General features: G+C 36.7%; 3 protein-coding genes across 13 annotated transcripts in view; 1 reads left to right on the forward strand and 2 right to left on the reverse strand.

Moving 5' to 3' along the window:
- The window catches only part of LOC108568239 (UDP-glucuronosyltransferase 2B13-like), a gene marked incomplete in the record, with an annotated part of 1,603 nt that extends 1,389 nt beyond the window's left edge, over positions 1-214 (reverse strand). The window contains 1 exon segment of the mRNA XM_017929205.1: positions 120-214. Within this exon segment, the coding sequence (XP_017784694.1) occupies positions 120-147 (28 nt within the window).
- Positions 215-918: 704 nt separating this feature from the next.
- LOC108568244 lies at positions 919-5,143 on the forward strand. The gene is made up of 7 exons (XM_017929218.1): positions 919-1,119; positions 1,181-1,380; positions 1,432-1,626; positions 1,689-1,880; positions 1,936-4,772; positions 4,836-4,907; positions 4,964-5,143. The coding sequence occupies exons 1-7, from the start codon at positions 1,103-1,105 to the stop codon at positions 5,024-5,026; spliced, it is 3,576 nt and encodes a 1,191-aa protein (XP_017784707.1). The 5' UTR covers positions 919-1,102; the 3' UTR covers positions 5,027-5,143.
- A 6,199-nt stretch (positions 5,144-11,342) lies between these two features.
- Positions 11,343-23,115, reverse strand: LOC108568243 (calmodulin-binding transcription activator 2-like). Of its 11 annotated transcripts, none has more exons than XM_017929216.1 (19): positions 23,051-23,115; positions 20,088-20,223; positions 19,774-19,845; positions 19,128-19,649; positions 17,801-19,028; positions 17,511-17,740; positions 17,168-17,443; positions 16,419-17,014; positions 16,224-16,339; positions 14,817-14,909; positions 14,031-14,098; positions 13,802-13,965; positions 13,564-13,745; positions 13,142-13,499; positions 12,467-12,505; positions 12,256-12,330; positions 11,955-11,982; positions 11,740-11,847; positions 11,343-11,679 (listed from the first exon to the last, which is right to left on the reverse strand). In XM_017929216.1, the coding sequence occupies exons 2-18, from the start codon at positions 20,205-20,207 to the stop codon at positions 11,743-11,745; spliced, it is 4,272 nt and encodes a 1,423-aa protein (XP_017784705.1). In that variant the 5' UTR covers positions 20,208-20,223; positions 23,051-23,115; the 3' UTR covers positions 11,343-11,679; positions 11,740-11,742. The 11 variants fall into 11 exon arrangements, with proteins under 11 accessions (XP_017784705.1, XP_017784704.1, XP_017784703.1 ...); XM_017929215.1 differs by having other exon boundaries at positions 12,256-12,327; positions 13,301-13,499; positions 23,051-23,114; XM_017929214.1 differs by having other exon boundaries at positions 13,301-13,499; positions 23,051-23,114.
- Positions 23,116-26,373: the final 3,258 nt, after the last annotated feature.

The raw sequence follows: 26,373 nt of genomic DNA on the forward strand, positions 1-26,373 counted from the left end.
ATTTCTCGCCGCCAGATCTCTCATCAGTTTGCTTCCTAACGAGTAGTGGCTGTACGAAGCGAACGGGAAAATCCCCAAGATCTTAAGGGCATCTCCAGCGGCCGCTGTCGCCACTAGATGCAAAAAAATCGCTTCCCAAAGACGCATATTGTTGTTAAAAATCGTAAAAGGAATGCGCTCGAGCCGATCACTCGACCTCTACTGATCCATCAGCGAGTCCCGTTTGCTCAAACAATTTTAATATTCAAGGTTGATGAAATCATATGATTCTTACAGATATCAAGCTTATCAAGCATTAAGATACATATGTAGTTTGTGATGGCGCAGTCATCGAATCTTGGTTTTTAATTTAAATTTATAAAATATCTAACGAATATCCAGACGTGTTAACAAATCCTATATTTATTAAGCTTGTATTAATCAGCGTATTGTTTGCATATATAGGCTACATTTGTTATGTAAAAGAACAGTATGATGGAAAATCTAATTAGTCCTTATGGTTCATTGATTTACAATTTTCCAAGTTATTGAAGATATTTATCATTTATATGTTATTGAAAAAAAAGTTTAAATGTCAAGTTTCCAATACTGTGCAAATCCAAGACTTTCAAATATGATATAGTAATGTCTAATAAATATTATTATATAAGAATTTATAACTAATTCTAAAAATCCATTTATGTAATATTAAATTTTCGTTTTGTAGAAAATTGAGTGAATTATGTTATTATTGATAATATTTATATATTTAATCATTTGCATAACCCTTTATTAGTAAATTATATAATTTATTATTAAAGCTATTAGCAAAGCAACAATTATTTCCCAGTTATTTAACAATTTACTTGAGTTAATTACATAACCTAAGTTATGTATCATTATTAATATAAGATACGAGTATATTAAGTTGCCTATAAATTTGGAACATAAACTGTCAGCTGAATTCGATAACCTGTTTGTGCTATGGAAGTGTTTGTTTTTCGTTAACAATTAATATATCAGTGATATAAGGTGTACAAATAATTAGGACATAAGTATAATCTTCGGTAGCTGCTGTATATTACGATGCCAGCTAGCACCAGTACTTTTGTTAGATCCAAGTATGCCCAGAGAAGCCAGGTAAATAAACAAATGCACAATGACAAATGAACCACACTTGTTTGCTTTTTTCCATTCATAGCAAATGTCGCAAATGGGAAAAGGACAGAAGAAATCGACTGAATGAGAGCTTTGCTGGTTTAGTGAAGGTGTTACCATGTTATGATCCATCAAAAAATCTAAGCAAAATTGAGATTTTGGCCAAAGCAACCAAGTTCATATTGGAGCTGCAAGGAAAAGTTAAAGAACAACTAACTGCAGACACTGACAACAAACCTGAACGTAAGTTCATCCTATATTGATTTATGTATTTTTTAATTGTTTTATTTGTAGAAGTTGAATTGAAGCAACTTTATCTGCGGGTTAAGCAGCTGCTTTCAAGGAATGAACAGTTAAGCAACTTGTTGAGAGATGCTGGAATTACTATACCAAATGAGTGCGGGAGCATCAAGATGTGTAAACCAAAGAAGTGGGCAGGGAAGATTAGTCAGGAGAAGGCTGAGCTCTTGGCAAAGCTGGAGGCACAGAGTGGGTTTTGGATTTATTTAAATTAAGTTGTGTTTATACTAATAATTGTATTGCTTATGTAGAGGAGAATGAGCCCAAGGAAACAATCAAAGTGAAGAAGCCTGCAAAGAAGATGACTATAAAGAAGGTAAAGCCTAAGGTTAAGAAGGTTGCTGTGGAGGTTCCACCCAAACAAGTGGTTACCATAGCGAACATTCAGCCCTGCTATTTCATAGCGTCAAGTGTTGCGGGAAAATTGACTGAAACTACCTCGGGTAATTTAAATATTTAGTTATGAGCAATTATTGATAATTAGTTTTTTTTACTCAGTGACTAATTTAGTGACGGCTCCAATATTATCGACGCAAGCAAAGCCAAGTAATGTGATAAATAAGCCGACAAGCGGAACGTTTCCATCCGGGACCATCATCTTCACCAACAACATACAATCCGCTCCTATTTTGAATCCGGCACCAATCATCTTAAACGCGGGACCTAGCAACGCTGTCATTGTCGTGAATAAGAACGAAGCACCAAAGAGCAGCGTTACCAAGGGGACTTCGGGTCCTTCGAAGACGTTGCCCGCGCTTATGCCCAAGAGAATTGTTACCAAGACGACGCACGTAAACAAAGTTCCTATACCCGCTTCCAGATATGCTAGCAATTACATCTTGCTCGCGAGCAGCAGTCCACGATTTGTGAAGACAACGAAGAGGCGGATCAAGCGTGTAAAACCTGAGGAGCATAAGAAGGTTGAAGGTGATGGCGGGAGTAGTAGTAAAGGAGACGATAAAGTTGATCAGGGGGTTAGGGACGGTAAAAAAACTGATTACACCATTGATTCGATTTGCAAGGAGAAGGAAAAGGCAGAAGAGATTACTCCGGCTCCGCCCACGCCACCTCCTCCATTACTTCCATCTCCTACTCCTCCTGCTCCTGTACTTCCACCAGAATCTTCGCCTCCACCTGTGAAACCAACTCCACCTTCACCAGAAACATCTCCGAAGCTCGAGACAGAAGAGAAAAAAGTTCCGGAGGAGAAACAACCGATAATTACGGAAACTATATCCGAATTGTCAAACGATATATTTGCTTCGCTGCAGGTGCCATCGGGCAGTCAAAATCCTGAGTCGACTTCGCCAACAGCCGCTTTCTTGAACGCATTCCCTTTAGTCTCTTCCTTTACTGGCGTCAAAGTCTCCGAGGTGATGGAGGAAGAAACCAGCGACAGTCCGCATGGTACTCCGACTCTCCTGCAGATAGGTACCATGGATACGGCAAAGCCCACGCAAACTACGTCTCCCAATCTTCTGAATTTGGATAACTTTTCGTTCTTTACTGGTAAGGAAATGAATCTTTACCAAACCCTGGACAATCTGAGTCACGCACCGGCACCGACCGCCAATAAAATGCAAAAAGATTTGATAACAAAAACTGCCAAAATCTTATACGATAATGCCATCAGCGACACGGCCGCACCGCAGCTGGAAGTGAAGAGCAAGGCGCAGTCCGTCTTCTATCCCGATAATAATACCTATACGGAAAGTGGCAAAGCGAAAGAGAAGACATCCGTCTCTTGCGGCAAATACTCCTCGTACAACATTCCCGAGTACAACACCTTCAACCCGTTCACCGATATTCCTAAAGCAAACTACAGCCAACAAAATAAAGGCTACAGCAATTGCACCAACTACAGTTACAACGAATTCGGTTATAAAAAGGGGGACAAGTGTTATTATGAGAACAATCAGTGTTATGCAGCGCCTAAGCCGCCAGTTAATTGGATGACAACTCCGGATGTTAAGCAGCACCTGCAGCAGCCCCAGCAGAATCATAACCACCAACAGAATCACAACCAGCTACATCATCAACAGCAGCAACCACAGCAACAGCAACAACCTCAGCCACAACAGCAGACAGATTTTATTCCTTTTGCAAAGGATACCGAGTTTGTCGCTGGATATTCGCAGAATCCTCAAACAACATACTTCAATGGTACGGCAACTGTTCCTCTCTACCAGAGCGTTGATTACACGGATCAACCGAAAACTCACCAGGAGCAGCAGGATCACCAGTTTGCATGGTCACCGACGAAATTGCCGCAGCTCATGGACCCGCAACACGGTTTTGTCTCTACCACTCTGCCAACATTAGTGGGTGATCTTGCCCTAGGTAACACATATCTAGATAAGAGCAAACCTAAGCAGAAGGAGCGGAAGCAAGTGAGCTACGATAACGTCGCCAATTTCTTATCCGTAAGTGAACTAGTGAATCATAATAAACCGGAAGCATCGCGTGTGACGGCGCGCAGACACAGCGGAAGTCGCGGTAAGAACCCCAAGAAGCGCTCAAACAGATCGGATAAAGCTAAGGCTAGTAATCTGCACTTTGACATTCCTGATTGGTTGCCCGAGGCAAAGCGTTTGAAAAGCGTGCCTGCTCCGCCTCCGCCTTCTAGCAGTTACTCAGCGGAAGCGTTGATTGGCCAGAACAAACAGAACTCTTACGTTGCTAAGACTTCCGCGTTGCCTGTACCGTTTTTGACGGACATATCCTATTTTCCGGCAGAAAATAACTTCGGTAACGACAACTACCAGAACTCGTTTCCATCAAACTCGTATTCCGGCTCATTCATACCCAATTCCACGGCTTATTTATCCACCTCAAACTTCATGCCGGATATTCCACCACCTCCGCCACCGACCTCTGATTTCATACCGGAAAACATTTTCTCCAAACCAATATCGGACAGCAAACAACAGCATAGACAGACATCAACCAACACCACTAGTAAGAGCAACAACAAACTATTCCTAAATCCCAGAAAGTCGGCAGCCTCAGTCAGCAGGAAGAAACCTGTCCCAGAGACTAACAGTTTTGTGGACTTCAGTTTCCTACCCATGCAGGGTTCCATCAATTCTCCTATCTTACCAGACGACTTCCATGCCAACTTCCTACCACCTAACCACAACCAGTTATACTCTTGTAAAAACCCGTTGTATCAAGTCGCCAAACAACCGGATCTGGGTGGATCCTTGCTTCCACCGCTTACAACTCAAGTCTCCAGATCGAACATACAGCATCCAGAGATTAGTCCTTCTCTGAATACCGTGGGAACCTCCCTAACAAACTTCAATCTGAGCACGATCTTCCCCGAAATTAATAAGGTAATCTATCCATTTATATATCTACGCTATTTCTACAATTTTACCAAAATCATTATCTTCTAGCCAATGTCCGATGTATTCTTGGACCCATCTAAGAATTCGTCTCGCAACTATCTCTCATCCACCACAACTCAGGTTAATATTGAACACCAACAACTGAACAACTATAATTAAACATACTATTTTTCTAGCTTCCGCCATCGAAGGGCCCAATATACAGTTCAATTACAACACAATCATTTGTCAATAGCTAGTTAATGTTTATATGTACATATTTTATACACAAGGACACAAATCAAAATGTTGCTGCAAGTTGTAGTATGTATATATAGTAAACAAAAGCTATACATTTAAAGAAAAGTAAAATTTGTACCTGAATTTAGTTTTAAAATATTTTAATAAAATAAGAATAGAAAGCAATTACATATATTTTAATAAATATCTACAATAATCCTTTACACCTACAAAACAATCATCCGGTCATTCCTTTACAAAACTGGAGAAATTTTGAACGGAGAACTTGAACAAACTTATTAAAACTTCTACCAAGTACCACAGTGCTAATCTTCACGATTTTCGTTCCTTCTCAAAATAACTGAAAAAAAATCAGGATCGCACTCAAAAAAATTTCCATTCAACTCCTTTCAGCCAGGAAGTAAAATTCCAGTCCCAACAATTGACAAACCAAATTTTCCGAAACACCTCATCTTTAGATAAGAGTATTTTTATGATGATTTTAGTTATATTATTTAATATTAGAGAGATATTATAAATGTGATGGAGAATAATATGTAAATATGTGCATTATGTGTTTCAGATTCAAATATTCTGGTCGTTTGCTTTTCAGTGAGTTGCATGTCTTAAACATAGTGGAAATATAGTATGTTTTTTTTTTATCAACAGAAATTTTATGTCTATTTTTACATATAACTTTATATGTTGGGTGAGAATTATTGATGGTTGCATAGATCACTTCATTCAAGTTATTTGAATAGAAATCATTAAAGGAAGGAACCAACTCAGATTTCTAGAATAGAGACACAATCGTCTATATCAAATTAGAGATTGGAGATCTGAATGTAATAACACAGTAAATTTTATTACTATTTTGAATTAAGTAGAACATTTTTAGAAGACTACAGGAAAGGTAATTTTAATAAATTAAATATAAACACATTATTTATATTTTTTAATATATAGTCGATGAATATCCGAATTGATGTTTTACTTCAATGATGATTCGATGAGTTGAAAAGGATGTAACGATGATGGAAGGAACGATGGGTATGAAATTCAACATACTTTTGTAGTTATTATTATTTTTTAATATTTTTCGTTTCGAATCTTCACAAATCTTCGCTTTTGATCAAAATTTATTTAAAGACATATATATTATATAGAATTTATAAAATTTATATACTTCTTCATATTTTTTTTCTTCTTCAAAATATTTCCACCAATTCAAGTAATTGAAATTACAGTTAATTAATCTAAACCAAGTTTATGTATTTATAATCAATGTATTTGAAAAGAAGAAACTACACGCGGTATGTGTGTATGAACGAGGAGAGGAAATAAGAGCGGTGATAAAAGTGTGAAAGAGAGTGGTGAATATAGAGAGAGACAGATAGAAGTAAAAAACAAATAAATATAAACAGTGTAAAAAGAGAAAGTAAAGTTGGGAAGAAATTCGGAAAGTGTTTATTAGTCGAAAAGACATAATAATATGTTCTTTATATAGTATGTAACAACGGTTCTGCACTCTAGAAAAGATTGAGAGATAGATAGAAATAGATTTATAGAGAGAGAGAGAGATAGGTAAAGAGCGGAGAACAATTAATAATAATAATAGTAAGTAATAAACATTCAACAGGTAACAAATAGTTTTTGAACAAAGTAAACAATTTTAAAAGTAAAATTAAACAAAACAAGGTATAAATATACAATAAAATTCCCTTAAAACAGAAAAAAAAACAGTGGTATTTACATAGTTGAAAATGGAAAACAAAAACGTAGTCCATGTGAGTGGAATGGATAGTCGTAATTAATAATAACAGAGTGCAGGGATTCCAGAACGAAATCTTTTCACTTATTTTATTGCTTCTTCTGCTGCTTAGTATTTCTCAATTTTCTAGTAGTAGATTCAAAGACTAGATGATCGATTCCTTACAAATAGGTTTTCTTTCGTCCTTCGTATTAATTAGTATTTAGTAATAATAAGAGTAGGTGCAGAGAGCTAAGGTTTCCTTTTCTTTTCTTTTATACATATATATTAAACAAAAATAATGAAAACAGAACAAACAAGAAATCGGTAGTGTATGATGAAAGTATAAATGGATGTATTTCCTCTTCGAGCTTGGGCAAGAAAGCCGTCTAAACTAAAATATAAAGGAGATTTGTTTTTCCTTCTTCATGGCGTGTGTATAGTGTTGTGTACGTGTGAGAAAGAGTGTTCAAGTGTTGGAAGATTTATTTGTTATATTTCTCTTTCCTTTCAGTTTTTCCAATGAACAGTATTAGTTGTACCCCTTATTTTCACCTACGCTCTACAGTATATAATAATATATTTTTATTTATCCATTCAAATACATCGTTAGGTAATGCATGTCTCATGTAGAATATAAAATTTAAATTGAATTTTTTTATATATATATATAATATAATTTATTTATTTATATATATTTTTTTTATAATCCTTTTTTTTTAATGCCTATATCCAGATATTGATTTCCTTTTTCATCCATTCTTAATACTTTATATACAATTCGATATATTTTTATATTTATGTATAATAATTTGCCTTCTTCTTCAAAACTAATATTGGTGTTTTCATCTTCTGCTTTCCTTTCGCTCCCGCAATTCGCCGTATATTCGAAGTTAATTTAACTTAATCAATAAATTAATTAATTGCCGCTTACATCGTCCTACGCAATAATTATCCAGCGCGTTCAGCAAATTGTATCCAAACGTAATTAAGTGTGGATGTCAGTGCGTTCTTGTCTCCGTGTGTATGTGTGTGTGTCAGTGTATATATATAAAATATAATCTATGTACAAAATTAAGATTAAGAAACGTTTGATTGTTTATGAATTTCGCAAAAAAAAAGTTCCGCTAAATATCGATTACACCATAATACTTTTTTTTTTCTCCTCCTCGATTAATTAGTACGCATAGTTTTTTTTGTCGTCGTTCCTTCACTTATCATAATAATAATATATATATGTGTGTATATATATAATTTTCATTAATATTGTAGAATAAAATTTCTCAACGAATAACAAGTATTTACACAGTTTTCAACCACCCGCGCCTTTTCACCGAGCCGAAAATTATTACAAGCGAACATAGAAAAACGAAAGCGCGATTCTCTTCGCAAAAGTGAACGAAAGTAATAGAAAGGAAGACTTGTCTTAATAAATCACAGTTTCTTTTTTTTTATTTAAATTACAATAATCATCATGCCATTAAAAAAATAATATGTAATTGTTTTCGTTAACTTATTTTGTTTTTTTTTCGTCGTTTTTCTTTCTCTTCTTCCTATATTTTCGACTCGGTTTCGGCTCACGCTTAAATTTTAACCTGCCCACCAGGTACAAAGTTTACATATTTAAACCTTTTTTTGTTTGTTTTTCGTTTCTTCGTTTTGCGCGAAAACAAGAAAAATAACGTTCTGAGAGAAATACCATTTCTTTTATTTTTCGTTAACTTTCCGGCCCTAATTGACTCGAAAAATATTACATTTTATATTACATTTTATATATATATATAATTCTTCTCGCGTGTTCTTCAAATTATTTGTTTATTATATCATTATATATTTCTCTATTCACTATTTATGTTTGTTTTTTTTTTAATTTTTACTTATTTCTTTTTTTGAGCACCAACTAAATGAATGAAACGTAAAGTATTTGGTTATTGTTTTATTTTTTTTATATTCATTTGTTTTATTGCACACTCGAATCTCATTGTACAGCAGGTTTTCATTTTTCTTTTCATCTTTTTAAAACTTATCCTTAAACAGTATATACTTATCAATTACTTATACTTTACAGCGTATCATTATTATTATTACTGTTTCTTCAGCTAGTTATGATATGTATGAGCAGAACTATTCCAAAAAACTTCTTTTTTCTTGCTTCATCCTTAAAATCTTTTCAAACTAATCTTTCAAGAGAAAAAAATATTTATTAATCTTCGTATTTACTCTGGTTTTTTTTTTATTCATTCAATCAATCAATTAATCAAAATATAATATCGACGAGAAACGACTCATTTCACTTTTCATTATTCATTGGATGGAATTGGATTTATCTTTAATTTTTTTTTTGTTTAAATACATTAAGATTATTACTTACACAATTATTGATTAGAAATCGTAAATCAAACGTTTTTTTTTCTTGTTTGTTAGTTTTTTCATTTTTCATTTATAGTAATGATAAGAAATTATTGCTAATAGATTTTTTTTTGTTTTTATTTAGAGAGAAAGAGGTTTAGATTTCCATTAATTTATTGAAAAATATTTATATATGTTTATAATTTTTGTTGTTGTTCTTTAATGTCATAGAAAGAGAAGCTAGACTACGAATGGCAGTGAAAATACATAACGAAAAGAATGGATGCAAAAAACAATCGTTTCTCCTTACATTTTAGTAGATTACTTTTCGAAACTTATCTTATTTTATTCTGCAATTTTGTCGTTCTATCATTCAAATTTTTATTTATGTACACATAATACACGTTGCTTTATCGCTTTTCAAACAAATTAATTAAAAATAAAAACAAACAAATCATTCTCCTTTTCTTTTCCCAAATCGTTTGTTACAACAATAATAAGAAAGTATGTACAAAAAAAAAATCTTCGTGAAATTAACACATAAAAAAGACTACTATCATTTTTTGGTGTTCTTCTTTTCTGGACTTGGGTCTCGAATTGGAGAATTTTGTGAATCAATTTCGGTTTTCGTTTTGGAATTTATAAAAATATATGTTTTGTTAGATATAAATTTGGATTAAAAAAAAACGAAAATCGAATTTCAAATGTAATTGCAGTAAATTAATTTCCTTTCCGTTTTTCTTTGATTTCCGACCTTTTCTTTATCATCAATAGGTTTAAATAATGTGTAGTATATAGTACATTTGTTAAGTAAGTCGTCTAAAAGAGAAAAGTTTGTCTTAAAAGTTCTCATATAATGTATAATATAATTAGTACAATAGTGACTAAGATCTACCCCATCAAAACTTGAAACTTAAAAGTAAAGAAGAATAGTTTAAGTATATAATAGTATAGTATAATATATATATATTTTTAAATATTAAGTACAACGTTGATTTTTATCCTCTTCTTCGTCCTCATTAAACTAATTTGTATTCGCCTATATATTTTTTTAGTTATATATATATAATTAAGTATATATAGACTAGTTCTTCAACTACGGTACTAACTATGTTACGAAAGGAAAATCAAAGTCGAAATTAACGGTAGAATCACACGTTTTTTTTTAATTGATTTGATGCGTAAAATTATTCATTAAAGTATTTAATATCCCAACCAATTACAGAAAAAATAATTGCAATTTGATTCGCATAGACGACCAATAAATAAGATAGAGGCAGATTAGTTTTATTTTTTTGTGATTTTCAAAAGAAGACAGACAATAAAATTAAATTATGTTTATACGAGAGCTTGGGACAAGTGTTTTTTTTTTTGATAATCGACTATTTAGATATATTAAATAAGTTATGAATAGTTTAGTAGCATCAAAGGAAATCACAGCACTGAATCCTTCCCTTAAAAATTACGATTTTTTAGTTTACATATTTGTTAAGATTATCGTTTTTTTTTTTTTGCTTTTCTTTTGCTTCAATGCAATTATTACATGTTTCGGTTAAATTATATAATATTATATAATATTAATAATTAACCAAGAAAAAAAATCCATGTAGTGTTTCTCGTTATATATATATATTTTTACATTTTTATATATATATATATTTCGTGTGTACACAATGTCTAAACGTCTCACTTTTGTTGTCGATCCATTTGTTTATTTAATTACATAATTATATAGTTCTCCATTATCATTAGAATTGCGGTAATCATTTTTTTCTTCATTTATATATATATAATAAACTTCAAACGCGTTCCTCGTTTTGCAGAAGGGGACGTGTTAAATGCTTACAATTTACGAACGTCGTTCGTTCTGCCCCCTAAAATTTACAGCCAAAATAGACGTCGTTAAAAATACAAGAATATATTATTACTTTTTCATAATATAATTTATATATTATTTTATTTTTTTTTTCCATACTTATATTATATAATATATATATATTTATTTCATTTTTTTTTGTTGTGTAATGTAACAGAGATAGAGAGAGAGCAACGACCTCTCGGCGGAGGACAAAATAACCGGAAGTAAGTAGTTTATTATAACGAACTATGGAATTTCGCGCGACTAAAAATTCAAAGAACCCTTTCTTCTCTAATATTATTATATGTGTGTGTGTACAATTCTATAATATAATACATTTCGCACTTGTCATTATTTTCAGTGTATGTAAATTTTTCGATTGGTTTGCTTTTTTTTTAATTGCTGTTCTCCTCTTCATCGGTATTTGATTGTCAAAGGGTGATCAAATTTTCAGTGCTCTTAAGAAAAATATTTCTTCTTTTTTTTCTAATACTACAAAACTAATCCCTTAACTCCTCGGAGGTTTATTGTTTTGTTTTTCCTATTTTTTTTTAGAAAATCAAGTCGTCTTGTGTGTTTGCTTTAAAGTGTTGTTTTGTTGATGTTGTTGTGTGATGAGTGTATGTTGTTATTTTTTCCACCCTATCTTAAGTACTGTTAATATTTGATTCATTTGGTTGAGTCGTCAGCTTCAGTTTCTTTCAGAATTCTCGCATCTGCAACACAAATTTAATAGGATTTAACTTGATGAATTTTTGTCTTTTTTTTAAGTTTACCTGCTATTTGGGACGATGGTGGAATTGACCACGCGATACGCTGACCTTTGGAGGACATCCACTGACCGGTCCTCCAGCTTCTCTTTTTCTGCTCGTTCTCTCTGCAACCTAAATTATACAAACGTTTCATATTGGTTTTTAGACTAATTAAGAACGAAATTGAAAGGTAATACTAATAATAAATAAGTTTGTTAGAAACCGAGACTTGAACTCACCACGGTTCCCATAGTTTCATCCCAAATGCTTTAGCGATTACAACAGAATGATTAGTCAACAAAAAATAGGGCGATCCCTTCAGTCACTCACTCACTCAATCATACATACAATTCTATATTTAACCCTTTTCCATTAACTATAATTCATTTATTTATTTATTCATGTATTATCTGTTTTTAGATTATCATATATTTTTTTGTACTCTTTCCATTAACGGTACTTTATTTATTTGTTTATAATTAATTTGGAAAATAGTTAAAAAATCACTATGACAATGTCTTTTACCAAATTATGACTTACTTGTTTTTAGATTGACGCATGAACTGTTGTATCTTTCGTGCCGCTTGGTGTTGTCTTCGTTGAGAATAGGTCCTTCTAGAACAGATCCGAATGGGAATTATAGAAAGTTCGTCAGATGCAAGAAGTTTGCGACCACCAAAAGGAGTAAGAAATAAAAAGTAGTATATATATGTACAGAAAGAGAAAAGAGAAGTAAAGAAACGACACTCACATTGAACAATAAGTGTAGAATTTTCTATCTTTGCCGTGGCTGCAAAGAAAAACAGAAAAAAGACACATTTACGATCTACGATCTACACTTATGGGTTCAATCGGAAAGAAGAGAAACGAAAACACATAGAGTAAAGAAAAACACACAGTTAGAAATAAGGAGAGAGAAAAGTAAAAAACTTCCAAATTGCAACGGAGACTCAAAATTTATTAATTAATATAATTGATTTTGTTATTAAGTTTTTTTTTGAGGCTCCGCGCGAACTGTAAAAAAAACCACCATAAGAAGAATTTAAGAGAGAGTAAAAAGGGTTCTTTTGCTGACTTTGTTTTTTTTTGGTTAGTTAATACAACATGGGGTATACATCAAGAACTACCACACTTAAGAAGGCAGCAGCTACACAGAAGCAGGCAGGGCAAAGTGCAATTGTATCACATCAATACATGAATTACTTTTGTTTCCAACAGAACAAAAACAAAACAAACAACACACACGGATCATCTCAAGACAAAAGACATCACCATCGGCTGACACGGAAAGGGGGCGGCTGGTGGAGGGCGCAGCGCGGTCCGACAATCGCGAACCAATTCCTGCTTTCACTCCTTGGTGAAGTGCGGTTGGTGCGCGTTTGCAGGACCGCGGCTTCTCGCCCCCTTTCCGGGAGTGGCGACTTACTTGAGCCCCGCAGTCGTCGGGGTGCTGCCACCAGCAACACCTCCGCCGCCACCGTCCCTGCTCCCCTTTCCCCCCTGCTCCTTGTAGTTACGGTAATAGTTCTGGATGCACACTGCAGCCTCTTGGCTCTTCTTAAACCGCTTATGTTCGCAGTAAGACCTGAAGCCGTTCTGGATGACCATGGCCGCGTGCGTCATCTGCTTGTAGTAGGCGTACTGCTTGTATCTGCGATAGTAGTTCTGGATAAGAACCGCAGCCGCCCTCTCCTTATCCGCCTCCTGTTGCTGCCGCCCCTTGTACGACCTGTACGCTTTCTGGATGATCATCGCAGCCTCGTACAGCTCTCTCTGTTCGCGATCTGAAATAAAAAAAAACATAAGTAACACTGTAACAACATAAAACTGATGGCGAGGAGGTATCACCTGAGAGAGTCAAGTTTGAAAAGTCCTTCTCGAAGACGGTGCCGGACGCCTGGAAGAACTCGCAGAAATCGGCGGTCGTCGGGGGTGGCGAAGGCGAATCCAGCGTGAAAGAGCACGGGGATTGCAGGCAACTCGAAGATGCCGGACTGAGGCTAGAACATGGTGTTCCAACATCGTAATACCTGAATACATCAATTAGTAAAAGACATTTTTTATGTTAAATTCGAAATATTTTCACCTGTAATTGTGATCGGAGAATTCGAAATTAAATTCGTTGGACTCGTAGCTGGAAGAGGACTGATCCAACAGCGGTTCCATGAAAACATCCGATAAAGCATCGCTGGATTGAAGAGCGTCCGGCGGTCCGGGACTGCCATCCAGCATCATCTCTTCGCTCTCGTTCTTCAGATAAGCAAATATAGTAGATCAGTACAATTCGTACATTAGTATTACGTGGATTGGATTACCTTGATCCGATCAGGAATTGCAGCTATGATCTGTTCAGCTAGCGTGAGAACGCGCACATCTTGCTCCCCTGTTGTAGTTGTAGTTCATTATTCGCAAATAACGATGAGCGAAAGGAAAAGTAAATAGATATTAGAGATATTACAGCACTGGCCAAACAAAAGTTATTAGTATACAAAATACGACATTTCAGCTAAGGTACGAATATATATTTAATCTTTCTGGTTTATATAGAAGAGAACGAACAACACACATGCAGTGGAAAGCACGCAAAATGCAAGTAAGAGGCAAGCAATGTGAAGAGTAGTTTATATTTTTTTTTGGTTAATACACATAATTGAAAAGAAAATAAATGAAAAAAAAAACAGAAAATAAACTCAAGATGAATAATTAATCAATTATTGTAATATAATCGGGGGGAGGATTAGATAGATTAGATTAATATATATATATTTCTATTCTAGAACACCAAGAAGCCAAAAACTTGATTCAAAGAAATAAAGAAGATAACGGAAACTTAAAACAGTGATAGACACAACATCGATAGATAGACACGAACGGATTATTTCTTTTCTGGTTACTCCGTTTCTCAACAAACAATCCACACGCAATTTTCTTTGTCCGCCTTCATCGTCGCGTACACCATCTTCGCCCTCTCTCTCACTTATTCTCTCAACTCGGATTTCAATTAACTTTTGGTTTGTTTGTTTGGCATTTTATTATTACTTATTTTTTGGTTGTTTTGTTATGTTATTACTCAGGTTGTGTTAGCTCTGGTTCTAACTGACCTACAACACTGTTGCGGGTGTCTGAGTCATCGTCTGAGACTGCCTCGACGTCTATCAAGGGGCTACCGCTTCTCGGGACACTACTAACTTCACCTACAGTTTGTGTTTTTGTTTTTGCGTTCGTACGTTCGTTCGTTCGTAAATTCAAGTCCAAAAAATGAAAAAAAAAGAAAAAAATCGTAATCAGTCAAAACGGCCAAAACAGACGGAGACAACAACAACAACAATAATAATAAGTAGTAGTAATGGTGGTAAATAGTAATAATGAATCAATCAAAAAAAGGGGGGTTGGGTTTGTGGGGTAGTATTTTAAGTTTTCTTTTTTTGATTGAGTGTATGTTAACAAACATAGATAAGAAATAAAACACATCAACAATATATAAAAGAACTTAAAAATATAAAGAAATGGTGATGATGGTAATTTAACTTTTTGATGAAGAATGTTCAACTGAAAAATCTACATAATAACAATAATAACGGTAACGACCGAAAAATATGTTGCTTTCTATCGAATCCAAAATAAATACTTTTCGCATAAGTTTTTATAAAACTTATTTTTTCTCTTTTCATAAAAGCATTTCAAAAAAGCCCTTTTTTAGTCAGTATGCCTGCCGGAATTTCTACCTTAATCCTCCAACCACATTCCATTCTATTTATTTTGAACAATTTCATGAGCGCATTGAATTTGTAGGGTATGAAAAGTCATTGAAAAATTTTATTTCCACATTTAGGAATTTTCATTTATATTAAAACATTGTAAAGCGTATTTAATTACATCCGTAACTAATTTACGTACGTCTACCAAAACTGCGTGATTTGTAATTAGTTCTTTAAACATTTTGAAATTATTTATAAATAAAATTAAAATATCGAAATGATGTCGATCGGTGGTAAAGTGTACGTTCGTATGAGCAATTAACAAATTAATGTACATTAATTCATTATGTACATTTACATTATATTTATTTATTTTAAAAATATGAAATTATCGCCTGCGATTGGAGGATTAATGTTGTCTTCAAACATTGTTGTATACACTATATATTTGAAATCTACTTGTGCAAGATGTATTTATATATTGACAAAAACATAGGACAAAATAATGAGCCTTGTAGAATCGGGCTTATATTGTTTCATTAATTAACTTAATTTATTTACTTTTTTCTGTCATTAATCAGGCATTGAACATTCATAAAATCGAGATTCTCGATAGAACAAAAAGAGAAGCTCGAACTGAAACCTACCTGTTCGTAAAATTAAAATCAACAAATGAGAAGGGAAACAAAATAATAATTAAAAACAACAAAATAAACAACCTACTAAATAAATCGAACGGGAAATTTGGATCAAAGATTTTTCTTTCTGTTCGTTTGTTTTTCAGGGTTCTAGAGATTTAAGTGTACTTACACAGTGCGAAATCCATTCTTCTGGTCGAACCGTCGATGCTGTCGTTATCGCAGGAGTTGTTCGATTGCGGCGAGTGCAACGGTAAAGACATGCTGCGATCGAATCTGGAATTCAAGCTGGGATTTCTCGCGTGGCGCGAATGTGAGATTTTTGCCGGATGGATTTATGTATGTTAAAAAAAATAGCGAGTATTACCTGGATATTTTGTCGCGGGTTTTGAATGTCTTCGTGGATCGCAGAGAGGTGAGGCTGTCCGAGGATTGGCCCATCATGTGGATGCCGCTATCGACGGATGGCCTCTTACTAAATCTTTGATTACGCTGATGCAAGATATTGCTTTCGGACAGGAGAGGATTTGGTGAGCTGAGCATCTTGTTTGAACCTATAATGTGGGGTGGAGCACTGTCTGAAGTGAACGATTCCAGGTCCAGGTTGAGCATCTTGTATTTTTGCGATTCGCTCCTGGTAACAACACCGGGTCGGAGGAAAACGCCATCATGCGATTTGGTGGAGGCGGAGGCTGACGAAGATAGGGATGCGATGGAGCCGGCCGGAGATACGGCGCTCGGAGAGACCACTGTAGCCGCATCGTTCTGCGATTGCAGAAGCATGTTGGCCTTATCGCGTCGCACCTCTAGCTTCTCCAGCTCTTTCGCTAGATCCAGGTGGCTGTTGGCTTTCGCACACTCCATGGCACTTTGATCACTGTTGTTGCGGATGTTCAACGCCGTGTGGTTCCAGCGGTACAGCATGACCGCCGTCTCAGTATGACCACGAGCGCACGCCCACATCTACGTTCAAAAATCGTTCCATAAGCAATGTAAACTATACATTAATAAAGTATTTGTTTATTTTAAATGTTTATAAAGCGGCTGACTTGAATTTAGTTGGTAATTTGCTTTAATATTAAGAATAACTTGTTTAAAGAATTGTTAATATCATACCAGTGGTGTGAATCCGTCCTCGTCCTGACTCAGCGCATCGACCTCCGTTTCTAATAGGAGCGAAGAGTTCTCTGCCCGCCAATGAAGCATGGCACATACGAGCCGCGAATAGCCGAGGGATGCGGCCAGATGGAGAAGAGTCATCCCCTTGTGGCTTGCAAACCAAGATACGCTCAGCTCTTCACCGTGTCGCCACAGACGCGAAGTCATAGTCTGGCAGTAATTGACCAGGCGATCCTCGAAGTTCGGTTGGGTGAACAGCGCTGTATCCTCCACCTGTATACAACGTAAATTAAAAGTAAGTGAACTGCATCGCATAATGTCAATTGTAGTAGTTCTGTACCAAATCTGAACCATCCAGCGGCTCCTGCTTGATCTGCAGTCGATCGTCCATCGCCTCCAGCCGCTGCAGGAGCGTAAACTTAAGTAAATTATCAGTAGAACGTTCTATTTTAGGCTCCGGAGCATAGAGCTGCTCCTCCTTAGGTGGTAACTTGTACTCAAATATCACAGAATTTGATATAACGAAACCGTCGCATGCCACCTGCAGCGTCGCAAATCCGGCTTCATGAGCTGCAATTCAAATTTATACAATCAGTATCTTATGTATACGATGAGTATATTTGTTTTTACCTGGGCAGTGACAGCGAAGAACCCCGCTTTGAACGAGCGTGGTTGGAACGGGGAATGTGTCGAAAAGGACAGTGTAGGGTCCGGCCGAATGCCAGGGTCCGGTGACCAAGACTTTGACGCCGCCCTCAGGGTACGCCCACTCGGGAGAGTAGTCCGTGATTTTGGCCTGACCTTGCTGCTGCTGCGTTGTAACTTGCCCTTCGATCTGCTCGTGCTGATGCTGCTGCTGTTGTTGATGATGATGGTGATGGTCGACGCTCTTTTCGATGATGCGCGACGTCGTCCCATCGGACGGATGATTGACGTCCAGCAGCCCGTTGGGGTTGCCGGCGTCCAGGACCTCGAGGTCGGGGAACTCGCCGAGCATATCGAACGCGTCTAAATTAACGAAAACGTCGTCGTCTACGACGTGCGTGGGCGACACCACGTTGTCGATGAAGTCCATCGGATTGATCTCGTGCGACTGTATCGGTTGCTTCTCGATAGCAACATTATTTTGATGATTCTGTTCTTGGTTTTGATCCGAACAGATCGGCATGTTCGCGGACAACGTCCTCTGAATGTCTTCCTGCGATAAGTCCAATGTTTCGTTGAAGAAATTAAGATCCGCTTTAATGTTTCGATTTGCGTCCGGCGCCGACAGCAGGACAACTGTTTCCTCGAAGTTCTGGTGATCGATCATCTCGTCATGGCTCGTGTCCATCTGTTTGGACGGCGTCGACGGCGCGCTTGACATCACTATCTCAGTTTGATGTTGTTGCTGCTGTTGCTGTTGTTGTTGCTGCTGCTGTTGATGCTGCTGTTGCTGCTGCTGGCGGTAATCGAAGATGGTTGTTGATTGTCTGTGGTTTTCGATTTTGATTTGGCTCTTGCCGTTCTGCACGATCGGCGCCTGGCATGTATCCATAGCCTCCTGCTTGAAGATCAGCGAGCCGTTCTTCAGTTCTTGCTTCCGTGCGTTCGTGTTGCACACGAAGCTGGCCACGGATACCGGAGTGACTATGGATTGGTGCGTGGAAGGATTGTTGGAAGATGTGGTGTTGCTGCTGTTCAGGATGATGAGACCGCCGCCGCCTTGGATCTGGCTCAAGCTCAGGACCAGGGGAGGAGTGGCGCCGGAGCTGGAGGAGCATCTGCTCTGCACGTGGTTGCGGGAGTCCCTGGAGTAGACGCGCGGAGCGTGGCCTGCGGACAGCAGCATGGACCCGGCGCCCGTCGTCGATGACACCTGCAACGTTTCATTAACCATCAATTCGAGTATTCCCGTTTTCGTACGGCCAAGTGCGATGTTATTGTTCCAGGATTTGCGAACTCCCGGTGCACACACCTGGTTGTTATTGTCGGCACGGCTTGGAGGCCTCGACGATGCCGACGACGTGGACGAGGTCAAGCTCGAATTGTTGGCGGCGGCGGCTGCTGCAGCTGCGGCTGCCGTGATCCTCCTCATGGGATGCGAGCATGTCTTTCCGTCAGCACAGGTGCTGTCCGGACATCCGCACTCCAACTGCTTGACGAGGGCCGCCTGCCTCGCCACTCTCTGCTTCTCCATCAGCTGACTGACGATGGCCTCCACCGTTTCGGCGGTCTGCAATTTAAAGTTCTTCTTCATGCGAAACTTCGGATTATCCGCGCCGCCTCCTCCTCCGTTGTCGTTAACGGAAATTTCTAATTCCCCATTCAAATCCGGTTCGTCCTCGCTGAAGAACATCGGCTTCAGCTGTGACACAAGCTCGTCCTTCGTCCATTCCTTCTTGTCCGCCCATAATGCAAGATTGGGAGTAATCACTGCCAATTTGTTGTCGTCCGGATACGGCACGTTTAGGTAGTGAACAAGAACGATATCCGGATTCTGGATGGGCGCGTTCGTGAATCAAGAATATTACAAAGAAGATTATCAGAATGGCTGAAATTGGATTACTGTACGACACGGTGCGGGAGAGCGAAGACCCGCATGTGTTCATGATTGAGCTTACCTGAAGAAGCCAATAGCATCTTCGGTGGAAGGTCGGCAAAATCGCCGAATGCACATAGCACCCGTAGATACACTGCACAAAACAAGAAAGATGATGAGAAAGTCGGTTCGATGCACTATGCTGTGCTACTATGCGTTTAGAGAGGAACGCTCTTCAAATATTCATACAATTCCTTTAAACTTTCATTCAAGTTTTCAGCGGGAAGGAATCCGGAATAGGTTGGGAACATCGAAAAGCATCGGTTACAACTCAACGGAAATGGAGAAAACAACACACAGGGAGAAGTAACTAAGTGTAAATAAGTAAAGACGAACCTCGGTTCCCTGGACTTTCAACTTCATGTGATCTTCCCTCGTCGTTTTGCCATCCTTCCTCTTCTTCCAGCAATAACCGTCCCTGCGGTATCGCACCTTCTTTCTGCTGTACAGCAGCATCGAACCACTTTTCGGCCTAAAACGAAACAATAATTGAATTACTTCCACATTCAAACACATTTCATAAAAATACGTCAATCATATTCTGACCATATTTATATTAATTAATATCTATTGACTTGTGTATTTGGTTTTACTGATCATTTGAAGCTTATTCTATTTATGTATTTATTATATAATATTAGAAAAATCATCCATTAGTTTAATTTATATAATAACTTTAACGAGTTCATCTCCACAAAATTTGATATGTATTAATTAAAAAATATTACTTTTAAAAAAGGAAGATCTCGTATTTATTTAATTTAAATAATACAAGCGTTTTCATTAGAGGAAATGAGTTACAATCAGAATAAAAAATAACAAGAAAACAAATAAAGTAATAAAATTGTTTTCAAGGGTCAAAACGTATGGAAAGTGTATTGTTTGAAGACTTGATGATGGTTACAGTAGAAAAAGGATTAATTACTTAAAGGGGAGGACAAAAGAAAACTGAAATGCATCAACAAGTATCCAGTTTCGAGAGAAGCTGAATGTTAGCTGAACGAACGAGCGGTGGAGTCGGAGCGCTGTGGGAGGGAGAGGGGCTTTGCTGCCTAGGCAATTCCGGTTTAAAGACGTCGAAATGCGCACTGTGTTGATGGGATAGGATGCGATGGGATGGGATGACGGTGGGAAGAGCGAGAGCAAGAAGAGATAGGTTTGATTATTCAATTAAAGCACTCGAGGATGGTATGATGATATGGCCTAATGGAAATTGCGGGACCCCGGCGTGAATGTGTTCATAAAATGCGCGCTTTACAGGGCCCCCGGATCGATGCCTGCACGCTTCGGCTTATTAGGCACCGCCGCCTCCGCATCCGACTCCGCCATCCACAACCACCCACACACACAATTTTTTATTGTTATTACCCTGATCGATATCACCTTGCCATCTTCAAGCCTTTCCTCTCTTCTCGAGATTAAAGGAGAGAAGGAGGAGAAAGATAAAAAAAAGGGACAGGAAATACAAGGGTCGGATGGAAATGGAATCGTTAATTTTTGCGACCCATCAAGTTCCCATTACGTCCGGTTAATAAGATCATCTTTATCGGAGCGGTTAACCGTTTCATACAAATTGATTGTAATTTCGGTGAGGGTGCCAATTTGCATATTGCTCATGAAATACTTATAACGTTAGCTCTCATTTAACGTACACAAATTGTCGTTCTTTAAGTGAATGTTCGTTAATCTAATGATCAATTCATATATATCAAAGTCGTTCGCATGAACGAACTCAATGTTCAAACGAATGTACACTTTGTCTTCAGATTAAGCACAGTTTTTCATAACTTTTTTTTTCTTGAATATAAAATTAAACTACGTACGTTCACACGGATATTTGTAGATTAGTTCATTCATAATGGTTTGTCGATGTACGTTAAAAGTATGTATATTCATTGAGCGCTGACTGTATGAAAAATAAATCAAATTTCATTGTTCACTATTTTGCTCTAATTATAATTGAGTTATATGTAATTAATTTCGTTAATTAGTTCATGACTGTGTAAACTTTCTCGTACATACATTCATTTAATTAATTTTGCTTGTATTTTCATCCATTCATTCATTCTCGAACATCAATTGTTAACAATATTTTCGTGTACATAATGTACATTATACATTGAATACAACACTACGATTTTTATAACTTTGTCTCTTTGTTCGCACGAATATACCAAAAGTACAATTTTCAAACCATAATATTATTTATTTTTTTAATAATAATACATGATAATTCAATTTTATTTCAGTCAAATAGTAATTTTACTTATTTTTACGTTAATTGGACGGTACTCTTCATTCTCACGAACGTACAAAAAAAATATACATTTTTCATGTTCTTACTATTTTCAGTTCAACCGTAATCTTACTTAATTTAAAATCTAAAACGAGTTATTATAATAAAGCAAAAAGAATATCCTGACGTAATTGTACGTTCGTAAGGATAATTGTAATTTAGTTATACGCAATGGTGGATTAAGAATAGCTGGGGCACCTAGACAAATTATTTGTCTCCCCCCCCCAAAATACTAACTAAAGTCATCTATATTAAATACTATAGGAAAATGTCTTACTTCCCAAAAACTGCTTTAATGGATAATCCACCATTAGTTGTACGTATTATCGAAAAATATGGTATATAATTTCGTTGCAGAAGCGTTGATTGGATTTCGGTTCAGAAATGCTGGATTGAAAATGGTAAATTCTGCATTTGTGCGCCGGTGAGAAGAAGAAGGGAGAAGTGTTCCGGATTTAATAGTTGGTAAAAGGCGTTAATAAATCAGGCGGCAGGAAGGATTTTAATTGGGGCACTAAAATTAGCGTCGGGCTACAAAAGATGGCACTAAATTATGTTGCAATCCTGGAGGCCTGGGCCCGGGCCGAGCGAGCGAGAGCGGAGACGGAAGAGTGATTAAAGGGCTGGCGTCGCGACGCCTCTTCATCCCCTCAGGCGGCATCAATCTCCCTTTCTCTCGAGCTCCCGAAAACGGGCTTACGTATATATGTATGTGTGTGTGTGCATGTAAGCACGATCGCATGCATCCATGCTCACACCCACACACACACTGGTAGAGCGAAGGAGGGGACGGATTATTTTGCCGATGCAAGCGTTAAAGTTTTCGACTGATCCTCGGATGGAGAGGATAGCGCAGACACGGATTTTAATTGCGATCAAGTTGTAATTACGATTTGAATCGCAAAAGGGGACGGAATTAATTGCAACACGTTAATTCTACAACGGGGTGCAAAAAGGACAAAAAAAAAACACAAACAAAAAGGAAAAGAAGAGTCGCACTCACCTGATCTTCACTTCCTTGCTCTGCCATTCTGCGTGACGATCGAAGCTTATCAGGATTGCTGCTATTTCCTGCAAAGAGAGACAAAGAACGGGAGATTTAGAGAGAGCATCAACAAATTCATAGATATTAGATTTTCAAGTTTTCCTTCGTTCGAAACGTTAACAATCTTCGAAAGAGATGAAGCCATTCAGTTACTGGTGATTACATAAAAGTATTCGCGCGTTGCTACAATTAGTTGTTTACCCTTAGCTTCACGCTAATATATGTAATTCTTTGATTCGTAATAGGTTCAAATTGTTCAAATCACAACGTTTCAGGGGTCGTGTTTATTTGCTTTTTTCAGGAGTCGTGCGAAGTGCGGGACGATATAAAAAGAGCGTTAAAACGGGGCGCGTGAAAAGTCATTATTAAAGGATTCAAATGCAAATCCCGGCTAAGAATTTATAGTTTTCCTGTTTGAGATAAGGGCGGGTGTAATAAATAAAAAAAATAGGGAGCGAAAGAGAGAAAACCAACATACGTCGCGCTTTTAATGCTTGTATATATATATATACACACACCCAAACATACATGGGTGCCAAAAAAAAATCGTACACGTTTTCGGTGGCAAAACGCAGACCACCCGCCGCCTCCGTCATTCCGGGCGTGAGATTTATGCACGCGCCTCATGGGGTGGGAAAACAAAAGTAAGTAAATAAATAAAGAAAAAAAGAAAATTGTAATTAGGGCGGCGACGATGGCTTTTAGGCACGCACCCGCCCCAAAATCTCATCATCCCCAAAATAATATTAAGCACGCCATACTTGCAAAGTAAATTGTTAAGTATAGTGCAAGTTATATAATTATAATTATCGATGACAGTTTATCTGAAATTAATCCACCATCATCTGATTTCGTGTCTCACTTTATCAACAGTCAATATTTTTTATAGTTCTTCTTCTGATCAATTACATTAAGTTGTGCAGAAACCTCCGATTGGATTAACATATGATTTTTTGTACTTGTATTTTACGTAACTACTGCAAACACATTTACCACCTTGTAGAGGACAAATTCTAAGGAAAATCTTTTTTTTATAATTACTATAACGTAATAAAAAATGTTGTTTGTACAAATTGAAAATGTGAAATGTCTATAACAGTTTAAATTATTCCAATGAAAAATCCAAAAAATCAATTATTCCAATGTCGACTATGACTGTGAATTTAGTTTTTAAAAAAAATTGGGGAAGTATGAATGTCAGTGATGTGATTTTAAAAAGAAAACGGACAAGAGTAATGGAGGTAAAAGATTTATTATTTCTTTTAAGGTATCTACTATTGACGAAATATACTTTAATTTGTACTCATTTGAAACATTTATAAGTCCAAGTAAAAGATTCAATCAAGAAATAATTAACTTCGGGGTATAAAAGATGGTACTAAATAATTGACACTTGATTTTCATATGTAATGTTAACTAATTATAAATACCTAATTAAAACTTCATTGATATTGTGCTAAAAAAAACTGCTATTTTTTAATTAATTTCACCAAATATGGCCATTAATGATGTAGTTTCCCGAAATATTATATACAGTTAACAGTTAACGGTTATGTACGTGAATAAATTTCCTTACGCTAACTCAATGTATCTTAATAAAATGGTTAATTCCCATGTAAAATGCAAACTTCTACTATTCTTATACTACAAACATAATGCGTAAATATGTTACCGTACACTAAGCGATAATAGAACGGTTAAATCCCAAATAAATGCAAACTTTTGTAATTTTTCGGACATACCTGCTACGTTCGTTCAAACGTATTTGACATTGATATGAACATAATGCGTAAATAAATTTTGTACGCTAAGTGAATGTATGAACACGTGTCTATGTTCGCATGGACGTACTCGACGTTCATACAAACATAAAGCTTAATTATCATATAAATGGAACATTTTACCATGTTTTCGTACGTAAGAACGTATTAGACGTTCATACGAACATAATGTATATTTGTCGTACTGTAAGCGAATATATGTTAATAGATCAGTTATGTCTCAGTTCGCCCAAACGTGCATTATGCCCATGCGTGTATAATGAAAAAAGGCCCTATGTTAAGAGAATAATATGTTTCTGGTAAATACTTGTCTACGAACGTATTGGACGTTCATACGAACGTACACTCGCCTTTTCACTGATTGTATAATACAATTTGGGTAGAAATTTAACGCGCAGCGCATTAAGTTATCTGTAATTAAACTTTTAATGGAAACAGATCGATCGCAATTAGTTAAGCGAATAATGCTGCTTTTTGTTTAACCATTGCTGATGTATGTATATACATATACTGTTTTTTTTATTCATAGACTTTTTCCGGGATGATAAAAATCGGGATTTGCAAACAAACGACGAGCGGCCTACGTGTGTATACATTTACGTGTGTATGCATGTACATTCGTATATGTTATGTGTGTGCAATATTTCAATTTCCATTTCGAATCATGTATGGGCTCGTTAATAGGCAATTTGCTTAACGAGTTCCAGTGGCGTAGGGAGATGGGCGTCGCAATGATTTTTTCGCGTGCCGACTACAGAAAATGTTGTTGTTCTTCTTGCTATTATTATTATTACTATTATCATCATCAAAATATGTACGAAAAAGTAAGAGGGTGCCGCGACACACGAGTGAATGAATGAATGAAAATAATAATAAGGGGACGAAAAATTAAATCAGGACTAATATATAGAGCACACACACACAATGCGGTAATAATAAAAATATTACAAAAAAAAAAAGAATTTCCTCCTTCGCTCATAAGTCCTTCCTCCTTTATATTTTATTGCGTAACAAAATCTTATCGCGTGAATTAATTAAGTGCAGATTAATTAATATGCCGGAGGGGCGTTGTTTTATTAATAATATTTCTTCCCCTCCTTTCGTCAATGTATGCGAGTCTGTATGCATGACTGCGTTAGTGTAGGTGTAAGTGTTTGTTTCTTTTTTATTCACCTTTTTTTCTTTTTCTTTTCATTTATTTTCTGCATCCCACTTTATAGAGGAGGCGCGAAACGGAGGGTTGTATGTGTGTGTGTGTGCAAGATGTTCGTTCGGTGCAGGACTTTATAGAAAAAAAAATGTGCTGAGGCCGGAGAAATCTCAAGACCCGCAGCGCCTCCGGAGCAATTCCGGACACTCTTGACTCTCGGGTCTTCCTTCCTTCGGGGCTTTTATTAAAAGGCATTAAGAAACGTATCCTCCCCGGTTCACCCTCTCTCTGTGCTGCAATCCAGAAACCGCCAGCAGCACCGGCGTCGTCGGACAAGGACAAGTAGCGGA

The sequence above is a fragment of the Nicrophorus vespilloides genome, unplaced genomic scaffold, assembly GCF_001412225.1.
Source record: "Nicrophorus vespilloides isolate i.1.1-1 unplaced genomic scaffold, Nicve_v1.0, whole genome shotgun sequence".
Lineage (NCBI taxonomy): Eukaryota > Metazoa > Arthropoda > Insecta > Coleoptera > Silphidae > Nicrophorus > Nicrophorus vespilloides.

What these genes read in the sequence shown, in the direction of transcription:
- LOC108568243 (XM_017929216.1), bottom strand. Translation starts at nt 20,207, where the DNA reads ATGCTGCTGTACAGCAGAAAGAAGGTGCGATACCGCAGGGACGGTTAT. An exon ending in CGCTGGATGGTTCAGATTTG is followed by an intron (nt 17,444 to 17,510) that starts GTACAGAACTAC and finishes CGTTGTATACAG; the next exon opens with GTGGAGGATACAGCGCTGTT. An exon ending in AAGAATGGATTTCGCACTGT is followed by an intron (nt 14,910 to 16,223) that starts GTAAGTACACTT and finishes CACAAACTGTAG; the next exon opens with GTGAAGTTAGTAGTGTCCCG.
- LOC108568244 (XM_017929218.1), top strand. An exon ending in CACTGACAACAAACCTGAAC is followed by an intron (nt 1,381 to 1,431) that starts GTAAGTTCATCC and finishes TTTTATTTGTAG; the next exon opens with AAGTTGAATTGAAGCAACTT. An exon ending in ATTGACTGAAACTACCTCGG is followed by an intron (nt 1,881 to 1,935) that starts GTAATTTAAATA and finishes TTTTTTACTCAG; the next exon opens with TGACTAATTTAGTGACGGCT.